The sequence below is a fragment of the Dama dama genome, chromosome 2 (genome assembly GCF_033118175.1).
Source record: "Dama dama isolate Ldn47 chromosome 2, ASM3311817v1, whole genome shotgun sequence".
Classification (NCBI taxonomy): domain Eukaryota; kingdom Metazoa; phylum Chordata; class Mammalia; order Artiodactyla; family Cervidae; genus Dama; species Dama dama.
The window spans coordinates 10,958,050-10,980,166 of NC_083682.1; the positions used below are offsets into that span (position 1 = coordinate 10,958,050).

Here is a 22,117-nt window from a genome sequence, read left to right on the forward strand (position 1 = left end):
TTGCATGTCTCACAAGTTTCTGGGTGAAGCTGATGCTGTTGGGCCAGGGACCACACTTTGAGAACCACTGGTATCTGTGCTCCCAAGGGGAACGTTTCAATCTTAAGGGCATCCTTTTTTGAGCTTTATTCATTCATTCAGCAGGTTTCTCCAGACCCAGTCTGCAGTCCCCTCCCCTGCCCCAATCCCCCTCCTAACTGCAGGAAGAGTAATTGTTCATAAATTGTATCGCTTTCCTGATTCCCTCCCACTATCTGCTGACAATTTTTTAAGTTTGCTTTCATTGCTGTTAGGATAAAGACCTCAAATCTTAACAAGTCCTTCAGCAGAGTGCTTTAAAACTCATCCTACACAGGAATTTCGGGCTTCCCAGGTGGCTTGAGTGGTTAAAGAATCTGCCTGCGATGGGGGAGACCTGGGTTCTATCCCTGGGTCAGGAAGAGCCCCTGGAGAGGGGAATGGCTACCCACTCCAGTATTCTTGACTGGAGAATTCCATGCACGGAGGAGCCTGGTGGGCTACAGTCCATGGGGTCGCAAAGAGTCAGACACGACTGAGCAACTGAGCACACGTGAATCGCTGGGGATCTTGTTAAAATGCAGATTCTCATTCAGAAGATGTAGAGAGAGGGGCCTAAGCTGTTACATTTCTATGAAGCTCCTGGTGATAAGATACTGATGCTGTTGCACTTTGAGCAGCAGTGAAAAAGTCTTTCTAAGGGTGACAATGAAAATGCAACTCACTGATTTTATTAATGATGATTGTTATCTTTTACTGTGTCTCTACTATGTTCTAAGCCCTGAATGTCAATTGCTGTCTACATTACATCTGTGGTTGTGGCTCCTTCCAGGTTCCCTGCAGGGCATGTGGTGGTGTTTCCATTTAACAAAAAAGACAGCCAAGTCCCAGAGAGGTTAAGTGACACATCCAAGTCCAAGGCCACTCAGGTGACAGGCCAGGTTTGGAACCTGGGGCTGTATGGCTGCCTTTCTTGCTTTATGGGAATAAAGGGCCACACTTTCAGCACAGTTGTGGGCTTATCAGACTTGAATAGGACCCTCCCAGGGCACCGTAAGTAGATGTCTCCTGTGGTTTTCCAGGGGTCTTAGGACCCCACAATTCTGAGTACCTAGATCTGGCCACTGCTGAGGCATCCAAGCCAGTAAGAGAAGGTTCCAGGTACGTTATGCCTGGAAAAGGAGCGAGACCTCCAGCTTCCTCTCCTTTTAAGAGGTTTGATGCCTCCACTCCTATTTGTCTTTCAAAGGTTGTTTTCACAGTGGCGTCGTCCGGGCTGAAGGGGACGTTTTTTCACCTCCCAACCAGAACTGCACCATCTGTGTCTGTCTGGTGAGCATCCCAAGCTTCCTGAAGCCTCATGGGTGTTTTCTTAACCTTTGGGAGTTTTAGAGGAAGAGGGAAAGACGGGATGTTAAAGGTGAGCTCGTTGAACTGAGGGAGGGCTCTCAGGCTGTGGATTTGGGTTGGAACTTGTCGTATTTAAAAGTGTGGGGGACGGGAAGGCGGTAGTCTGTGGGGTCAGGGAGGCTTCTGCTCAGCAGAAAAGAGCCAACAGGCAAACAGGGTCCATCTGTCTGGGAAGGGGAGGGGAGGGTACTCCTTTGGAAACTTCCTACCAGGGAAGCTGTTTTTCTCTCCAGGCAAAATATTTGCCGGCACAATAAAGGTGTCCACACGGGGAGGGAGACGGCCGTTACAGGACTCAGCTTGTTAGTGTTTTGCTAGAGGCAAGTGCACTCCTCCAAGAATAGTTATTAAGCTCCTACTGTGTGCCAGATGCAATCAGGTGCTGTCCTGAAGATTGGCTCATGAGCACCCAGTGTGCACAAGTCTGGGGGCTTGGTACTTTCCATCTAGTTCCTCACCTGAGGCTCCTGGCAGCTCTTCAGGGTTGGCTTTACTGTCCCCATTCTACAGATGCAAAGACTGAGGCTGGGAGGTGACAGAACTGGAATTTGAGCCAAGGTCTGTCTGCGTCCAAACCCAGGCTCTGCCCACCAGTCCTCACTGCCTCTGATCGTCTTTAAAAGTGGTCCCAGCCTGGCAGGGATGATGGAGCCGCAATATAAAATGGGGGAGGGGTGGCACATAGACAGCTACCACCTTCCTTACTGAGCCCTTCCCATGTGCCACACTCCTGTGCGGCAAGCTCTTTTGTGCCTGATCGCATCTTACGCAATCCTCAACAAGCTCCTGGCTTTTCTCACAGGTAGGGAGACTGAGGCTTAGAGAGGTGATATGCTCTGCCCATAGTAGGAGGAGCAGACCCTGGGCCTCAGGTCTGGCTGACTCCAAAACTGGGGACCTTTTTTTGGTCTTAGCTTCAGTTTTTGAAAACTGAGTTTTGAATTTAATTCTCTGGCCAGTATCAGTAACTTGGTTCAAAACTCAGATGCGCAGGAAAGTGAAGTAACCTCTTCCTCACTGCCTAGCATCCTTCTGAGAGCTTCTGAATGCTATAGGAGGGAATGGCATAGGGGGCAGTGCCATGGAAGGGGAAAGTGCCGTGGGGGACAGTACCATGGGGGGGCAGTGCCACTGGAGGGATGCCATGGGGGGATACCATGGGGGTAATCAATGGGGGGCAGTGCCATAGTGGGAAAGTGCCATGAGGGGATGCCATGGGGGGCAGTTCCCTGGGAGGGAATGCCATGGGAGGGGGTGGCATAACAGGGGAAGTGCCATGGGGAGAATACCATGGGAAGGAATGCCATGGGGGGATACCATGGGGGTAATCAGTGGGGGGCAATGCCATGGTGGGGAAGTGCCATGGGGGGATGCCATGGGGACCAGTACCATGGGGTTCCAGGCTCGTCCATTTTCGTGAGGAAGGCAGCATGCTCTGCTCTCTGTTCTACCCCTCATCTTGGAAAGGGGGATGTTGGAAACCAAGACCATAATAAACCCTGCTACTGGGTCCCTGCTTGCATCCCTTGTGTGTCCATGGTGGCATTTAAAGGTCTGGATGGCTTCCTTTAGGAGACTTTTGTGTGGGAGAGGAGTCCTGTGGGTGGTGTGAAATCGGGACCGAGCTGGTTCTGACGGGCCTGATGGTCCATCGTCCCCGACCCACGCCATCTCTCACCTCCCCAGGCTGGAAACGTGTCCTGCATCTCCCCCGAGTGTCCCCCCGACCCCTGCCAGGCCTCCCCGAAGTCGGACTGCTGTACTTGTGTCCCAGGTAAGGGACTCTGCAGGACGAGGACAGCAGTGTAGGAGGGGATGGAGGGGTGTACTTTGAGTGTTTTTTTTGAGGGGGAGTGAACACAGAGGATGAGATGGCTGGATGGCATCACCGACTCTATCAACGTGAGTTTGAGTAAGCTCCGGGAGTTGGTGATGGACAGGGAAGCCTGGTTGTGCTGCAGTCCATAGGGTCGCAAAGAGTCGGACACGACTGAGTGACTGAACTGAGCACAGGAAAGAGCAAGGACATTGATTTTTGCTTTAGAAACTCAGATTACGTGAAGCGTTTTAGGGTGCTGGGTTTTTTTTTTTTTTTTTTTGGCTGCACCACCTGGCATGAAAGATCCTAATTCCCCAACTAGGGGACCCGTGCCTCAGCATTGGAAGGGAAAGTCTTAATCAGGGAAAGTATGGTCTATTGGACCACCAGGGAAGTCCCAAGATGCCGGTTTTAATTGAGCACCTACTGTGTACACAGCAGCTTGGATGCTAGGTTGGGCTCAGAGCCTGGCCTGCCCCCAGACAAGGGTGGTGCGTTCAGCACTGACAGGAAGGGGTTTGGGTCCACCCTGGGCATGGCTCCGTCCCAGCACTAGGAGGGGGTCTCCTGTGCCCCACCCATGAGTCGGTTCTTTGTTAAAATGTGCTTCTCTTTCCTGAGATACTTCATGGCTGTCACTGCTGGCTCTGGGCCGCTGCTGTGTGGGGTGCTCGCCAGCCCTTGATCTCATTAATCCCTGTGGTGCAGCCCTGAGAGAGTACTATTCATAGCTCCATTTTATGGATTAGGAAACTGAGGCTCAGAGCGGTCATCACTGCCCAAAGGGTATGCCAGTTAGTAAAGGAGCAGAGCTTGCTCTTAAGTTTACCTGATTTCAGAGTTAGTGTTCTTATTAAATACTGCTTTTCCTTTGAAGTTTTGAATGTTATGTTATTTTTAGTTAAAACATTTTTTGAATAGGCAATATGCTCCCTTTGAGGTAGGAACTGTTAATCCCATTCTACAGATGAGAAAACTGAGGCTAAGGAGAGCCTAAGTATTTTGCCCCTAGCGAGTTGAGAAGCTAGAATTTGAATCCAGTGCTCTCTGACTGAGCCCAGGTGGAGCCTGGGCAGATTTTTAAGGTTGTTTTTTTTACCAGCAGGGGTGAGGGATGTTCAGATAAGAGGTTCTTACCGAATCCTCCCCAACCCCGTCCAGGGAGTGGCGGCATTCCCAGACCTGGTTGCAGGTGTCTGGGGCCCTCTTTTTTCATTTCTTCTTTTCTCTTATTCTTTTAAATTTTTAAAAAAATGTGGATCATTTTTAAAGTCTTTATTGCATTTGTTACAGTATTGTATCTGTTTTATGGTTTTGGTTTCTTGGCATGAGGCATGTGAAATCTTAGCTCCCCAACCAGAGATTGAACCCACATCCCCTGCATTGGAAGATGAAGTCTTAACCACTGGACTGCCAAGGAAGTCCTATTTACTCTTCAGTTATTCAGGGCTTCCCTGCCTTCTTGGTTAAGGACCTTATTTTGTATGTGATTCATTCTCCATCAGTTTTGAAGCACCGATCTAACTCTATTAATAGTTGAGGGTTCGGAGGGTAGCAGTGTTGGGCTCTTGGGTTTGGGCAAGCCGTGGAGTATTGTGGGGGTGCATTTTCTTCCCAGAGACCCCCTTACCTGTTTCTTTAGCTGCCCAAAGACCTTGAGCTGCCTCTTCCTTTTTCCTCCACAGTGAGGTGCTACTTCCACGGCCGGTGGTACGCAGACGGGGCTGTGTTCAGTGGGGGTGGTGATGAGTGTACCACCTGTGTCTGCCAGGTAGGCGGCTGAGTTGGTGGGTGACGGGCAGGGGCACAGGACTTTCCCAGGAGCCGCTGACTGGGAGAAGAGGAGACACTGGATAGCAAAAGGGAGACTGAGGCAGGAAAGAGACTAAAGGGACCTTAGCATTCCCCAAGGCCTTCCCGCAGCCTCCTTGAAAGTTGTCCTTCAGCGTTGTTATTATAGAGCACCTACCGTGCACCTGGGACAATGCTGAGTCCTAGGGACACAGCCGAGCACAGGGCAGCCTCGGATGCCTCCATCAGGAGGCCCACAGCCAGGCGGGCAGTGGACAGGGGACCGGGGCTCTTAACCAGACTGTGCGCTTCAGGGAAGCCTTCTTGGAGGGTGAGGTGCTAAGCTGAGACCTGAAGGATGACAAAGACTAACCAGGTGAGGAGCTGAGACAGGTGTGCCTGGCAGAGGGCACCGTGTGAGCAGAAGGCAGGAGGCGGGAGAGAGTATGGCATAGTCTGAGGCCTGGTGGTGTCCATTCTGGCTGGAGGCCAGATGGCGAGAGGGACTGGAGATGCAGCCGAGGCAGGGATCCTGTCTGGGCTGGGTTCCAAGAAGCAGGGCCTGGGGCGGGCCTCTTGTGTAAGTGGTTTTCTGGGGGTGGTGCTCTCAGGAGGAACTGACCAGGGAAGCAGGTCAGGTGGGCGAAGGGGCCACATGGAGACGGGGTCTCAGGCTGATTCCATGGGGAGCTCTGGAATGGGAGAACACCAAGGAAGTGGGTGTGTCCAGAGGCCAGGGAGCTGGGCTCTTACACCCCCAGCATCAGGTGGTTGTTTATAGTCCCTTGCTTCCCAGGGAGTGTAGGGGGAAGGAACCTGGAGGATGCTGTCCCCATCGGCCTAGGGCCAGATGGGGTCTGTGTGTGTGGGTGACAGCATCTGCTTCAGACTCAGTCAGGAAGGGCTTTGCCAGCCAGGCAGAGGGTTTGGACCTGGCAGAGCTGCCGGGTTTTAAGTGATAGAGGGATGCAATCAGATTGGTGCGTGAGAAGGTTCTGTGGCTGCAGGTGAGAGTGGTTTGGAGTGGGAGCAGAGAGCTGTTGGAGGAAGTGAGGGGAAGAGATGCTGGAGGCTGCAGCTACAGCAGCCTGGGACCCTGCAGTCACACAGTCGACATGTTCCAGGGACCCTCTCCCGGCCTGACCCCCAACCCCCAGGGAAGGACTCACCCTTCCTTCCCCTCTTGCTCCCTGGAGATCTGTCACTTTCAGGGGAGGAGATGGCAGCCTGCTGATTTTCTCTTGGCCCTCCCTGGTTTGTGCCTCTTGGTTCTCTTCCAGAATGGGGAGGTGGAATGTTCCTTCACTCCATGTCCGGAACTGGACTGCCCCCGCGAGGAGTGGTGGCTGGGCCCCGGGCAGTGCTGCTATGCTTGCAGGGAACCCGTGCCCATGACAGGTGAGGGCCACCCAGCCTGCATCCCAGGCCGCACCCAGCTCCAGGCCGGGAAGCGGAGAGGAGTGAGGCTGAGCTTCGCCCACTGAGACTCTTGTGTGTGTATGTGTACTCTGGAAGCAGGTGTGTGTGTGTGTGTGAGTGTGTATGCTTGTGTGTTCTAAGTTTGTATATGAGTAGCATCTGTGTGTGAGTTTGTGTCCATGGTGTCTGTGAGGGGTATCTGTGTGTTTCATTGAGTATAATTGCTTTACAATGTCGTGTTAGCTTCTGCTGTATGATGAAGTCAATCAGCTCTTTGTATACCTGTATCCCTTCCCTCTTGGACCTCCCTTCCACCCCACTGCCCGTTCCACCCCTCTAGGACATCACAGAGCCGAGCTGAGCGCCCCGTGCCGTGTAGAAGCTTGCCCCTAGTTATCTGTTTTACACATGGTGGTGTAGACGTACATATATGTCAACGCTACTCTCCCAACTTGTCCCACCCTCCCCTGGCACCCTGTCCACATGTCCGCTCCCTATTCCTGCCCTGGAAATAGGTTCGTCTGTACCATTTTTCTGTCTGTGTGTTTTTGTTGTGTGTCTGTTGCACTCGTATGAGTGTGTCTCTGTGTGTGAATGGGGGTGTTCATGGATGTGTATGGACGTGTACATTTATGTGTGCGTGTGCCCGTGTATACCAGGTGCATGCTGGGAGGGAAGCAATTGACTAACACGGGGAGCCAGGTGGCAGCTGCTGGGGCAGGGCTGTGTGGACGCAGCGCGAGCGAGCAGAGGCGTCTGTCTGTCCTCCCCGGGTGGTGCTGTGGGTCCCTCCGACATCAAGGCCGCTCCTCGGCACTTCTGCCCACTCGTGCTCTCTCCCTCACTGTCTCCCGCCAGGCTGCTCTCTCGATGACAACGGGGTTGAGTTTCCGGTTGGACAGATCTGGTCTCCCGGTGATCCTTGTGAGTTATGCATCTGCCAGGTGAATGACAACCTGCGCGCCTTCAGCTGCTTTCCCCGCCTCCCCGTCCCGGCCAGCACTGCTGCCTCTGCAGAAGGGGGCCACGTCAGGCCCCGTCCCAGTCTCCCTTCCATGGTGTCAGCTCCTGTTTTTGTACAAGATCTGGGATCCAGGTTATTTTGTCCTCCGTAGATTTTCAGGATGGCAGAGCTTGGCAGTCTGTCTGTCGTCAGAGTGGAATGTGACCCATGGTGCGTGTGAGGGGAGCCGCTGGCCTCAGGAGTCAGAACTAGGATTCCCGGGACCAGGTTTTTCCTGGACAGGGGTAACAAAGGGAGCCAGGCAGCCTGAGGCCCAGTAGCTCAGGCCTTTTCTGTGCAACTGTGATGCCTCCTTCATTAACATCAATCCTGTGACCTCACTTCTTCAGAAATGGATAAGGTGAGGGTGTGTGAGTTTGAGAGTCAGATCAACAGAAATGCAAACACAGCTGTTTACCAGCGCAATCGTTTTAGCTCCTGTTTGAATACAGGTTGGCTTTCCTTTCTACTTTAAAAAATATAAAAAAAATTTTTTTTTTGTCTGCACCATTGGGCATCTGGGATCTTAGTTCCTGACCAGGGATTGAACCCATGCCCCCTGCAGTGGAAGTGAGAAGTCTTAACCACTGGACCTCCAGGGAAGTCCCCAGCTTTCCTGTCTTCTTTGAAAGAATTTTTAGTCCCCTTGATCTTCATTTTTTAAAATGGGGTCCCTGCACTGGCTGTCGGCTTCCCAGGTGGTGCTTGTGGTAAAGAACCTGCCTGCCAATGCAGGAGACATAAAAGACGCTGGTTCTGTCCCTAGGTTGGGAAGATCCCCTGGAGAAGGGAATGGCAACCCACTCCAGTATTCTTGCCTGGAGAATCCCATGGACAGAGGAGCCTGGTGGGCTACAGTCTATAGGGTTACAAAGAGTTGGACGTGACTGAAGCTACTCAGCATGCACCCATGCACTGACTCTGTCATTGGCATTGCTGGGGGGCCTGGTAGAACCAAGGTTGGTTCTTGGACTTGGACTCAGGCCTTGGACTCAGCATCTGCATTTTAATCCCTGGGTGACTTGTGTGCCCACCAGCTCCTGAGAACCACGGCCTTTACGTTCTCTTGATGCGGCATTTGTTAAAAGGCGTTAGACTCGTACAAAACTTGGAAACATTTAGTTGGAATTAGAGCTGGCAGGAAAGGTACCTCCGCTGCCTTTTTCTTCCTTCAGGACTGATCTAGGGCACTCAAATTACAAGAAAATCACACAAAAGTTCAGCTTCTTTTGAAAGAAAAGAAACTGTGTACGGTGCTTTCATCTTCTGAAAGATTTCCGGTGGAATAGCTTTCTATAAAAATAGGGTTTCATTGTACTCCGTAGGTTTGGGGTGAGCCAGGGTTTCAGGGAAACGCTGAGAGAATTTGGATGGGGTTGTGGCACAGCCTTGGCTTCTGGGGGAAGGGACTGGAAGCTGAGGAGACCAGACCCCAGCTCTGACCTTTCCCCTCTGGGGTATGGGAAGGCTTTCTGGAAGGCTCAAGCCCCCTCTCCCAAGTAGCTGGTTCTCTTTGGGGGAACTCTGACACCTCCCAGCTTCACTGTGATGCCCCTTAGGCCAGGTCCTGGCCAATTCGCAGCACTGCCCTTTCTTTTGGGGGGCTGGCAGGGTGGAGTGGGATGGGGAGGTGGGGACTGGCGTGGCAAGTGGGGTCTTGGTGAAGTTATTCCTTCCTCCAGGCAGATGGCTCAGTGAGCTGCAAGAGGACAGACTGTGTGGACTCCTGCCCTCACCCGATTCGAATCCCCGGACAGTGCTGCCCAGACTGTTCGGCAGGTAATGTTCTGCCTGGGGGGGCGGTGGGGGCGGCAAAGAACCCCCGGCCCCCGCATCCAGGCTCACCCTGCACCAGGCTTCTCCATGCAAAGCACCACCCCTGCTTCATCTCTGCTCGTCCTTGCAACAAATCCGTGGGACAACCCCATTTTAGAGATGAGGAAACTGGGGCTCAGGGACGGAAAACAGTTTGCCCAAAGGAAGCTCCATCGGGGTGCTGGAAGCAGATATGAAAATGTACAGAGCTTGCAGCCTAGGTGGGATGATAAACGAACATCCCTATGAGGGATGTTCTAGAACAGGGAGAGGAAATTAAAGAGATCTTTTATATTTTAATAGTTATTTTCACCTTTTCCATTATTTCACAAGTAACATTTTGTTATAGAACATTTAGGATATACAGACAGCAAAGGAAAAAATTAAAAAGCAGCGATTACCATAACTTGATGATTTTGTCTTTCCAGTCTCTCTTCATGATATAACATCAATATCTATATATCTCTATCTCTATAATGTATCTATAACATACATATCCTGGGTTGGGAAGATCCCCTGGAGAAGGGCATGGCAACCCACTCCAGTATTCTTGCCTGGAGAATCCCGTGGACAGAGGAGCCTGGTGGGCTACAGCACACAGGGTCTCAAAGAGTCGGACACGACTGAGTGACTAACAGGGGATAAATACAGAGAGGGGGGCTGTGGGGGACCCTCCTGGAGGGTGGGGTTTGGGGTTTGGCTGAGTGCAGAGGAGCAGAGAGGGTAGCTGTGGCACCCAGGTTGGTTGAGTCTCCGAGTCCTTCATCCTGATCCTGCCTGGTGAGGGGTAGGAGGAACGGCCCCCTTCCCCAAGTGAGAACCCTGAAGTGAAGACTCTGTGATCCCTTTGCTGAATCCAGTGAGAAAAGTCAGCACCTGATCCAGGCATGTGTTCTGTCCCTTCCCCCCTCCCCTGGGCAAGTGCCTGCAGAGCCTGTTGGCCTGACCTTTGCTGCCCCGATAGGCCTTGGGCTTCGGCCCTGGCGAAGGCTGGCCACTGCACCCCCTCCCCCTGCACCCCCATCCCCCCACCCCTGGCCAGCCCTCACCACATGCTCTCTCTGGCAGGCTGCACCTACACAGGCAGAATCTTCTACAACAACCAGACCTTCCCCTCTGTGCTGGACCCGTGTCTGAGCTGCATCTGCCTGGTACGACCACTCTGACCCAGTCCCTGTCTGTGGAAACTCCCCAGGAACTGCCTCCAGCTTTTGAACTCTGGAGGCAAACATCCAGAGACCTCCAAGAGAACGGTCGCTTCTGGGTCATGGCGAAAGGTGGCTCTCTCCAGCCCTGCCTGGGGTGAATCTTCACCTAAGGCCAGAGAAATACTTTTACCCCTGCCCAGCAAACATCCTCTGCTTCTGGGTGACCAGGGAGGGTCTGGGGGGGCCTTAAGGTATAAAATGTGGCCCAAGGTTCTCCCTGAGAGTGAAGGTGTGGAATGCAAACCCAGGACTCTGCCCGGAATCTTTAATATACTCACGTTTCTGAGCCCCTGCCATGTTCCAGGCCCTGAGCTCAACACAACCTCAGTTAATCCCCGGGGAATCCTTTGAGGTGGGCACCACTGCCGTCCCTAGCTGCTGAGTAAGAAGACCAGGCACAGAGAGACAGTCATGTGCTCAAGACTCTATAAGTAGTCAAGTGAGGTGGCAGGAATCGATCCTAGCAAGCTGAATCTCTTTCAGAAAGCACACATTTACCCTAAGCCATATCACCTAGGCCATATCTCAGTCTAAATGACAGAAGCATCGTTTGGTATTTGGAAAATGGAAAAAATAAGCCCTTATTGCTTGTCATGTTGGATATGTTTCATGCTGATGGGGCTTCTTTGTTGATGGTGGTCTGCTGAAAAAGATTGAGACACTTCGGGTGAACATCCCTGGCCTCTGGGTGACCCTGTTCATTCATAGCCATTTACTTTGGGGAGCTTTGACTTCTGGGTCCTTTCTCCTAAATTTAAAAAAGAAATTGATAATTTATCTTTGGTTGCGCTGGGTCTTTGCTGCTGCCCGTGGGCTTTCTCTAGTTGCGGTGAGCAGGGGCTACTCTTGTTGCAGCGCATGGACTTCTCATTGCGGTGGCGTCTCTTGTTGCAGGGCACAGGCTCTAGGCACACAGGCTTCAATAGTTGCGGTACACGAGCTTAGTTGCTCCAAGGTGTGTGGATTCTTCCAGGATTAGGGATCGAGCCCGTGCACCCTGCCTTGGTGGCAGATTCTTATCCACTGAGCCACCAGGGAAGTCCTTCCTAAGTTCTGGGTGCTCACCTTCCCTGGGCGGTTCATGACTTGTTCAACAGGTACCTGTTGACAGATGAGCTCTCAGGGCAAGGCCGGGCCCTCGGCCCCGGGGGGCTTGCGTTCTAGCGGGAGGACAGACTCGTACTCGGTCTGTCCCCTCACCATGGACCCCCGCCTGGCCTTGGTGGCTCCGATGGGCCCTCAGCGGCTATGTGGTCTGTCATTCCCGAGTGTCCCTCCAGCCCCCAGAACGAAGGGCCTTGCGAGTTTTCTGTGTCCTGCAGCTGGGCTCCGTGGCCTGCTCGCCAGTGGACTGCCCCATCACCTGCTCCTACCCTTTCCACCCTGATGGCGAGTGCTGTCCCGTGTGCCAAGGTGAGTGGGACCAGCCGCCCCCCTTCCAGGACTCCCGGCTGGGCCTTGGCTCTCACAGCTCCTGTCTCCCCTGCCCGCTACAGACTGCAACTACGAGGGGAGGAAGGTGGGGAACGGCCAGGTGTTCACCTTGGACGATGAGCCCTGTACCCAGTGCGTATGCCAGGTGAGCTGGCCCTGGGGACCCTGGAGCTGCCCAGCTGGGGGCTGCTTCTAGCCTTTAGTCCCTTTGCCAAACCTGGAGCCTCTTAGCCAGTGTACGCCCATCTTCCGCCCGCCGTTTTGCAGCTTTAATTATCTGTGGGGATACCTTGGGTTTTGACGATATCCTTTGCCTGTATAGTTTCCTTAAGGCGGCCCCACTGGGTCTGGCTTCACCTGTTGTTCAGGTGAGGACCAGGCACTGCAGCTTCTGCCCGAGACCTTTCCGTGGGTCCAGCTGCCGGTGTAAGAGTTCCTCGAGGGTGCTGCTCTGGGCAGGTGAGATGCTCTTCTCACCTGTCTCCTTCTGTTTCCCCAGCTGGGAGAGGTTACCTGCGAGAAGGTGTCCTGCCAGCAGGCCTGCTGGGACCGCACCATGCCCCGCAGGGACTGCTGCGCCTCCTGTCCAGGTAAGCAGGCCTCTGTGACCTGGAGTCTCACCACCGTCTTTTTTCCACTCTGCTCTTCTCAGAAACACAGAACTTGTACCAGGCTGGATGTGGCAAACCCAGGCTCAGAGACGGAATGTGGCCCACCTGAGGTCACAGAGCTGGCACATGGCTCGCCTGGGCCCACGCCTGGGCCTGCTGACCCGCGCCGGGGCTTTTTATTCTGCACTGCGCCATGCCGTCAGATGGTCTGTTTACTGTTCCTTTTTCTTCATTTCCTCCTTTCTGAGTCTCTTCCCCTGCTTTCTATTTTTTTTCTTTCTTTTTTTCTTTGTGCTTTTTCTTTTTTTCCCTGTTTTCTAAATCCTTTCTCTAAAAATTAGAATTTAGGAACTGAATCAGTTTTGCAGAAGAATAATTGCTAATATGTATTGAGTACCCTTTATTTATCAGGGAACATCATATATTATAATTTTTTAATTGATGTATAATTGACACAACACCTGATATTTGTTTCAAGTGTATGACATAATGATTTGATATTTTGTATATTGTGGAAAGATCACCAGAGGAAGTCTAGTGAATATCTCCCTACACACAGTTATGATTTTTTTCTTGTGATGAGAACTTCTAAGATCTAAACTCTTAGCAACTTTCAAATATAATATTTCAATACAGTATTATTAACTGTAGTTATGTTGTACATTATATCACTATGACTTACTTATTTCATAACTGAAAATTTCACCTTCTGGTCGCCTTCACCCCTTGTGCCCATCCCTCACCTCCCATCTCTGTCAACCACAGGTCTGTTCTCTGTATCAATGAGCTCAGCTTTTTAAAAATGATTCCATATATAAGAGAAATTATATGATCTTTATCTTTCTCTGATATATTCATTTAGCATAATACTTTCTAGATCCATCCACATTGTTGCAGATAGTAAGATTTCATTCTTTTCTGTTGAGTAATATTCTACTTTATATATATATTAATATAAGTATATATATAAATATATGTATAGACCCTGATGCTGGGAAAGACTGAGGCAGGAGGAGAAGGGGATGACAGAGAATGAGATGGTTGGATGACATCACCTACTTGATGGACATGAGTTTCAGCAAACTCAGGAGATGGTGAAGGACAGGGAAGCCTGGTGTGCTGCAGTCCATGGGTTTGCAGAGTTGGACACAACTGAGCAACTGAACTGAACTGATATATATATGCACACACCACATACTGATCTATCTTTATCTTTATCTATTGATGGATACTTAGGTTGTTCCCATGTCTTGGCTATTGAAATAATACTGCAATGAATCTGGAGGTGCATATATCTTTTTGAATTAGTGTTTTCATTTTCTTTGGATATATATCTGGGCATAGGCTTCACTGGTAGCTTAGCAGGTAAAGAATGCACTTGCAATGCAGGAGATCTGGGTTCGATCCCTGGGTTGGGAAGATCCCCTGGAGGAGGGCATGGCAACCCATTCCAGTATTCTTGCCTGGAAAATCCCTATGGACAGAGGAGCCTGGCGGGCTGCAGTCCACGGGGTTGCAAAGAGTCAGACAAGACTGAGCACGCACACATAGCCGGGTGTGGGATTGCTGGATTGTATGGTAGTTCTAGTGTTAGTTTTTTGAGAAACCTCCACACTGTTTAATGCAATGGCTTTACCAGTTTGTGTACCAGTTTACATTCCCACCAACAGTGCATGAGGGTTCCCTTTTCTCCACATCCTTACCAATGCTTCTTATCTCTTGTCTTTGTGGCAGTAGCCATTCTAACAGGTGTGAGGTGGCATCTCATTGTGGTTTTGATTTGCATTTCCCCAATGATTAGTTATGTTGATCATCTTTTCAGGTACCTGCTGGCCATCTGTCTGTTTTCATATGTGTTATTCCATCCCCTGTTCACAGCAAGTCTTTGTGATAGGTTCTCTTGTGTGTGCTAAGTCACTTCAGTTGTGTCCGACTCTTTGCAACCCAATGGATTATAGCCTGCCAGGCTCCTCTGTCCATGGGATTCTCCAGGTAAGAATACTGGGTGGGTTGCCATGCCCTCCTCCAGGGCTTCTTCCCAACCTGAAGATCGAATCCGTGTCTCTTTCATCTCTGACATTGGTAGATGGGGTCTTTACCACTAGCCACCTGGGAAGGCCCATAGGCACTCTTAGCATCCCCATTTTCCAGATGAGGAGACTGAGGCACAGAGAGATGAGTGAGGTGTTCAGGGTTACACAGCTGATTGGCAGTAGGGCTGGGATTTGAGCCCAGAGTCAATGCTTTTAGCTAATCTGCTGCATTAACTCCTGGACATTATTATGATCTCTATGTCATGAGTGTTCATCCATGTAGATCTTTTTGCAGAAGTATAAATGAGATACGGACATCCTACTGTAACACATGCCTGTGTGCATGCTAAGTTGCTTCTTTTTGACGCTATGAACTGTAGCCTGCCAGGCTCCTCTGTCCACGGGCTTCTCCAGGCAAGAATACTGAAGTAGGTTGCCATGCCTTCCTTCAGAGGATTGTCCTGATCCAGGGATTGAACTCACATCTCTTATGTCTCCTGCATTGACAGACGAGTTCTTTACCACTAGGAGCCACCACACAGTTTCAAAGAATTCATGTAGCCCGCAGTTGGCTGTTTAAAAAGTTCCCGAATGTTGTGGTTTGCTTACCCCTTGTGGTTTTGGCTGACATTTAGGTGGTCTTCTTCTTCTTCTTCTTTTTCTACCCATAATGGACATACTGTGAAACATCTTTGATCAGACACTATTTTTTCCCAAATGTGTGAGTTATGTTCAGACCCCGTGGTTAATAGGTGGAGTGTGTCACAGGGTGTCAGGAGTGGTTTGGTGATTCCCACAGCATGACAGCATGTTGCCAGATGGGGTCCTGGAGAAAGAGGAAGCTTACAGAGATGGATGTAACTGGTTCCCTATTTACCCACCAACTCTCCACTGTGTGTTTTGAATTTAATTTTTCCAGTTTAGCATGTCCGTAGAGTACCTTACATGTGGCTATTTTGCACTTTTTTAAACTTCTAGGAGGACAGTGAATTTTTCCACGGATTTGTGGCCTGAATTTCCTCTTGTATAAAAGAACTCTTTAACTCCTTTGACCTTTTGAAGAGGACATTCTGTATTTAGAGCAGCTCTTCAGATCTGTGGATGAGTAGCTGCTGTCGGGACTGGTGGGACTGGAAACATTCTGATCCCGTACAGTCATTAAGTTGGGAACTGTTGAATGATTGTAGATTCAACTTTAACCAGCACAAACCCCTCTGCAAGCTGATGGCTATTATTCCCCCAATTTCTAGAGACTAATCATTAGCTAAAGTGCCAGGCAGTGTACGGAGCATTTTATGTGTATCATTTCATTTAAATGCCCCAAGAATGTTCATGCATTTTGTTGTTCAGTCACTCTCGTGTCTGACTCTTTGCACACCAGGCTTCCCTGTCCTTCACTATCTCCCAGAGTTTGCTCAAACTCATGTCCATCGAGTCAGTGATGCCATCCAACCATCTCATCCTCTGTCATCCCCTTGTCCTCCTCCTCCCTTCTATCTTTCCCAGCATCAGGGTCTTTTCCTGTGAGTTTGCTCTTTGCATCAGGTGGCCAAAGTATTGGAGTATTCAGCATCAGTCCTTCCAATGAATATTCAGGGTTGATTTCCTTTAGGATTGACCGGTTTGATTGCCTTGCTGTCCAAGGGACTCTCAAGAGTTTTCTCCAGCACCACAGTTCAGTTCTCTGTTGCTCAGCCTTGTTTATGATCCAGCTGTGACATCCATCCATGACTACTGGAAAAACCATAGCTTTGACTATACGGACCTTTGTCAGCAAAGTTCATGCATGGGTGCTCTTATCTCCATTTTGTAGATAGGGAGGTGGAGACTCAGAGAAGTTAAGTTTCTGTCTTTTTTTAAAAAAATTATTTATTATTTATTTATTTTTTTTAACCATGTCACCAGGACTTCCCTGGTAACTCAGACAGTAAGGAGTCTGCGTGCAGTGCGGGAGACCTGGGTTCCATCCCTGGGTTGGAAAGATCCCCTGGAGAAGGAAATGGCAACCCACTCCAGTATTCTTGCTTGGAAAATCCCATGGATGGAGGAGGCTGGCAGGCTACCAGTTCACAGGGTTGCAAAGAGCCGGACACAACTGAGCAACTTCACTTTCTTTACTTTACTTTACTTTCTTTCTTTACCCGGCCTGTAGGATCTTAGTTCCCCAACCAGGGATCAAACCTGGGCCCCCAGCAGCAAAGTTGCCAAGTCCTAATCACTGGATTGCCAGGGAATTCCCAAGTTTTTGTCTTTAAGGCCATGCTCTAGGTGATGGTGTCCTCAGACTCAGGGCCAGGTCTCTGATTCCTCACTCCCTGCTCGGTCCCATTCTGTTCTGTTGCCCCCGATGGAGAATCATTCCCCAAGAGGCGAGATGCAGAGCCTACCCACCTCCTTCTCCTTCACCTGCCTCAGCTGCAGTCACCTCTTCCTAATGTATTTTTAAGGAGAAACTGCTTTTTACTGAAATATAAGGTGAATTGTTTCCTTTGGATAATTTAAAAGAAATACACAGCTTACTTGAGATATAATACACACACCATACAAATAACACACTCAAAGTACACAACTCAGTGGTTTTTGATAGAGTTGTGTGATTTTCCTTCTGACGGTTTATATATATATATGTGTGTGTGTGTGTGTGTGTGTGTATGTATATATTTAATAGAAGTATAGTTGATTAGGGCTTCCCTGGTGGCTCAGATGGTAAAGAATCTGCCTGCAATGCAGGAGACCTGGATTCGATCCTTGGGTCACGGAGATCCCCTGGAGAAGGGAATGGCTACCCACTACCATATTCTTGCCTGGAGAATCCCATGGACAGAGGAGCCTGGTGGCTATAGTCCATGAGGTTGCAGAGTTGAACATGACTGAGTGACCAACACTTCAATTCATAGTTGATGTACAATATTATATAAATTTCAGGTGTATAACATGGTGATTCACAATTTTTAAAAGTTTTCTCTTGATGATTTTTAAAATTTAATCATCCCAATTTTTAATGTGTTTGCCAGCCTCTGTCTCCTCCCTTGATCATACCTTTTTCCAGTAGTTTTTTTTTCCTTTCCTTCCTTTAAGTCCTTATGATGCTCTGGACTCCAGGTTGCTACTTAAAAAATGATTATTTTTCAGTAGACTCTTTTTTTTTTTTTAAAGAGCAGTTTTAGATTCAGAGCAAAATCAGGCAGAAGGTTACAGAGAGCTTCCCGTGTGCCTACGTCCTGCCCTCCCCAGGCACAGCACGCCCTTCCCCCACACCATGGTCAACATCCCCCATCGGATGGTGCCCTTGCTACAACTGATGAACCCACTCTGACACACATTTGTCACCTGAAGCCCATAGATTACAACCGGGTTTAGGCGAGCCTTCTCGGGCTCCATTTCATTCAGTCCTCACCGCATGGCTTCTGTGGTCATCACTGTTATTATGAAGCCCATTTTACAGATGAGGAAATGGAGGCTCAGAGAGTTAAGAGCCTTACACAAGGTCACACAGCCAGTGCCTTTGGTGCACTGCCTCTGTCTGGTCATGGTTCCTCTTGGGCCTTCCCTTCCTGGAGGCAGGAGCTGGCAAGTCCCCCTTCTCCCGGGCCCCCAGCTGTGCGAGGACCCTCAGAGGACACATACGGGGCATCGTCCTGGGGCAGCTCATGCCGGCCCTGCCTCACGGAGAACCACTGTGCATCTTCTCGCCCCCGCCCCTCTCTCTAGAGTCCCTGGAGGAGAGCCGGGCACTCTCCCCTCGTGGAGACGTGGAGCTCAGCAAAGCAGCCCGGAGCCCCCGTGGAGACCCCGAGGCCCCCGTCAACTGCAGCTCCTGCCCAGGGCCCCCAGCGGTGCCCCCTCAGAAGCCAGCGCTCCAGCTCCTCCAGCTCCTCCTGAGAACGAACCTGTCTAACACCCAGACTTTACCTGTGAGCCCCTCGGGAGCCCAGGCCTCACCCTCACCGTCTTCGAGGCCAGGGGTGTCCGGGGCCTCCCAGCCTCCTCAGCCCTCATTGGGGCCTCCCATCCCTCCAGGAGCCTCCTCTCTACCTCCAGCCTCTCCCAGGGCTCCCGGATCATCTCCTTTGACTCCAGCGCTCCCGTCCTCCGCCTCCGGGGCCCACTCAGTGTCCAGACGGCCTTCTCTGCCTGCCGCCGTCCCGCGTGGAGCCTCATCCCTTTCCACGATGGGCCCCGGCGCCTCAGAGACCCCCGTCACTGTCCTCAGGCCTCGCAGGTCCTCTCCAGCCATCTCCAGACTCTCTGCAGCCCTCGCGGCCACGGCCAGCCCCGGCCCCCGGCAGCCCACCCTGGGGACCTCACAGGAGGAGGAGTCCACGGTGTAAGCAGGCCTCCGCTTCAGGGTCATGCCTGGGACACGTGGGACAGAGAAGACTCTGCCGGCGGCCCTGGGAGCTTGCAGGGCCGCTCTGGGGACCAACGAGGCTGCTGATCCTGCAGGACTCCTGGTAGCGCTGGAAAATGCTCAGGGCCTGATGTAGCCGTGCTCCCAGGAAGCATTTGGGATGTACTGTGGAATCCAGCAACATGTTCTCCATGGCCAGCCTCCTGCCTGGACCGTGGCCTGCCTGTCTTTTGAGAAAGGTTGGGCAGCTGAGTCCTTGCTCTGCAGGAGGAGGAGAGTCCAAAGGGCCTGGGATTCCACTGGGATTGTGCTACCAGCTGCCACATGTCCTCACCTGGGGTTTCCTGATTAAAATCTGTCTGGTCTCCCACAGGCTGCCCTGCTCATTCACTTCTCGCCTTTGGAAAGTGAGAAGTCACTGCCTCATCACTGCCAAGCCCACGGGGGATGAACTTGCGCCCACCTCAACCCCCAGCTTGGAAGGAAAGCCTGCATGGGCCTGGGGCTGGATTGGGAGGGGTCTTAGGTGAGCACCTGGTGGCCTTTGATTCTGGGGCACTTCTAAAGTGAGGAGGGGGAAAGACAGATGGAGAGGGCTTTGCAGGATGGCTTCCCTGGGAGGGAACCTCTGAGATGGAGTAGGAGGCAGGTGGAGTCTTAGGGCCTGCGCTCAGCTTTAACATCTCTGGGCGCGAGGGAGAGAAGCAGGAGGCCGAAGGGGTGGGGCTGGGCAGTGCCAAGGTCTCAGCCAACCCTCTGTGGAGCTCTGAGGCTGAGATGGCCCTCAGAGTCATCCTGAGTTGGAGCAAGGGGACAGGGCTTCGTGCTTCCATGTTGACCAGTAATTCTATCTGGGCCGCTTCCAGAAAGGGGTGTCAGCCAGGGCAGTTCCTTGTGAGGGCTGGTGGCCCAGAGCTGCCGCCCAACAACCTTCTTTCTGACTGGGGGAGTAAATGTGTCCATCCTGAAGGGGGCATATGGGTGGTGCAGCCCAGTTTCCATGACAGTTAGAAAGAGGACGGTGCTGTCATTGATGGGGAGAAGTGAGATGGGGGTGGAAGGCAGAGAACTATGGTGTCACCAAGTCACCAACTTGCTACCCCTGAAACCCAAGAAGGCTGCATAATCACCTGCAGCCCCCGGTGCACGGACCCCACTTGTACTGGCCCAGGCCACCCTCCCCTTGGGTCTTCTCTACCCTGGTGCTCACCATGCATCCCGGGAGGAGGATTCCCAGTGGTTATTGACTGCAAAGGCCATCTGGGGGCATCCAGCCCAGATGTCGGTGGAGTTGTTGTTTAGTCGCTATGTCGTGTCCAACTCTTTTGTGACCCCATGGACTGTAGCCTACCAGGCTCCTCTGTCTATGGGATTTCCCAGGCAAGAATACTGGAGAAGGTAGTAATTTCCTTCTCCAGGGGGTCTTCCCTACCCAGGAATTGAACCTGTGTTTTCTATATTGCAGGTGGATTCTTTACTGTCTGAGCCGCCAGGGAAGCCCTCATGTTAGTGTGAGGAGGGGTCCTAATCCAAGCAGGGTGGCAGGAATAGTGAATTTGGAATTAGGAGCCTGAAGACCAAAGACTTTAGAGATGCGAAGGACTTAGAGACCATCAAGTGCAGTAAGACCCAAAATGTGTGGTAGAATGAGCTCTGGGGTACCATGAAACCCAGGTTTGAGCCCTACACTCTGACTAGCCATGGGACCTGAGGTCTTAGTTCTGTCATCTGTATAATGGGATTATGACAGTCCTTCCTCCTGGAATTGAGATGGTTGGATGTGACACAGACTCCATATGTCTCCGTGCTTTGTGGTGGTGACCTTGTGCAGTCTGCCGAGCTTCACAGTGCTGCCTGGGATCTAATTTCAGGATGAGAGTGTAGAACACTGGCTGCCCCTCCTCAAACACACCAGCTTTCAACATGGTAGAGGCTCAAAGTCAGTGCTGATTTTCTCATCATTATCCCTGTATTCAACAAAGGATGCGATTCAAGTTTTAGTACTAGTCTTTCCTGTCCAGAACACTCAAGTATAATAAATGGTATTCATTTTGAACATTAAAAAAAAAAGGGGGGGGGCTGAGGGGTGGGGGAGTGGGAGGACAGCTGTGAACACTTCCTCCAAGTTGGTCTAAGTATAAAAACATACTTATTTGAGACTCCCCTATCCCCTACTTACAGCTGAGACCACAGAGGCCCAGAGAGGTCAGGAGAATGTCCTAAGGTTGCACAGATTAGGAAGACTGAGCTGGGAGGAGGGCCCAGGCTTCTGACTCCCAGTCTGGGCTTTTTTCCTTTGCGTGGCATTTTGCTGGCTTCTGTTGGAGTTGCAGGGAGGGAGTTGATGGTTGCAGTTTATGCGAGGGTGCTGTGACCCCCCTTGTCTTAGTTTGAGCTCTGTGAGAGCAGAACCGGAGAGAGAGATTGGGTGAAAGTCACCGCCCTGGAGGTGATCCGCAGGGAGCATGGTGGGGATGAGGAGGAGGGAGAGAGAAGGGGAGACAGCCAGTCAGCTTTTGTTAAAAGAGTGGGTCACTGCTGTGGACCAGTGGCATCCTGTCCTGTGGACCTGCTGGGAGGTTGTGTAGCACACACTTCAGAAGTGTCCCCTAAAGCCCTGAGGATGTCACTCTTGTCCCTCTCTTGCTCATGGGCTGCCTGCTCCCCATTGAGCCCAGCTGTCCCCACCCAAGGACCATGCCTGCCTCCTGTCAGCTCGCGCCGGGCCCAAGAAGGCCTGACTGGGGGAAGGGAAGGAGGAAGTGCAGGAGCTGTCGGCAGAGCACTCCACCCCCATCCCCCAGCTGGGCCAGGGCTCTTACTGCCCTCCCTGTGGTCACCACAGTCCCTTCTCAGGACCCCTGGGGTGGGGAGGCTTGTGCTCTCTCCACCCCTTGTGGGCAGGCAATGCCAATTGAGACACGTGGGGAGGCCCTGGGGGGAAGTGGTAAGAGCGTGCTCTGCCAGCAACAAGCCCAATATGATGCCCCTTGCCCAGGGCTGGCTGGCATCAGCAAAACCACCTTCAAAAATGTCCCAGATAGGCACAAAGTGCAGATCTGTGCTTTTTTTTTTCTGTCACACCACTTGGCTTATGGGATCTTAGTCTCCTGAGCAAAGATTAAACTGGTCCATGACAGTGAAAGTGCAGAGTCCTAACCACTTGACCACCAGAGAAGTCCTTGGCACAGAGGGCCTTTCGCCA

General features: G+C 51.4%; 1 protein-coding gene across 1 annotated transcript in view; it reads left to right on the forward strand.

Moving 5' to 3' along the window:
- Positions 1–19,134, forward strand: part of VWCE (von Willebrand factor C and EGF domains) — a 30,383-nt gene extending 11,249 nt beyond the window's left edge. Inside the window, exons 10-20 of the mRNA XM_061156951.1 lie at positions 1,268–1,350; positions 3,115–3,202; positions 4,933–5,018; positions 6,319–6,436; positions 7,316–7,401; positions 9,143–9,239; positions 10,344–10,426; positions 11,806–11,896; positions 11,980–12,062; positions 12,417–12,507; positions 18,273–19,134. Of these exons, the coding sequence (XP_061012934.1) occupies positions 1,268–1,350; positions 3,115–3,202; positions 4,933–5,018; positions 6,319–6,436; positions 7,316–7,401; positions 9,143–9,239; positions 10,344–10,426; positions 11,806–11,896; positions 11,980–12,062; positions 12,417–12,507; positions 18,273–18,892 (1,526 nt within the window). The 3' untranslated portion in view covers positions 18,893–19,134. The remainder of the gene's footprint in view (positions 1–1,267; positions 1,351–3,114; positions 3,203–4,932; positions 5,019–6,318; positions 6,437–7,315; positions 7,402–9,142; positions 9,240–10,343; positions 10,427–11,805; positions 11,897–11,979; positions 12,063–12,416; positions 12,508–18,272) is intronic.
- The last annotated feature ends 2,983 nt before the right edge of the window (positions 19,135–22,117 follow it).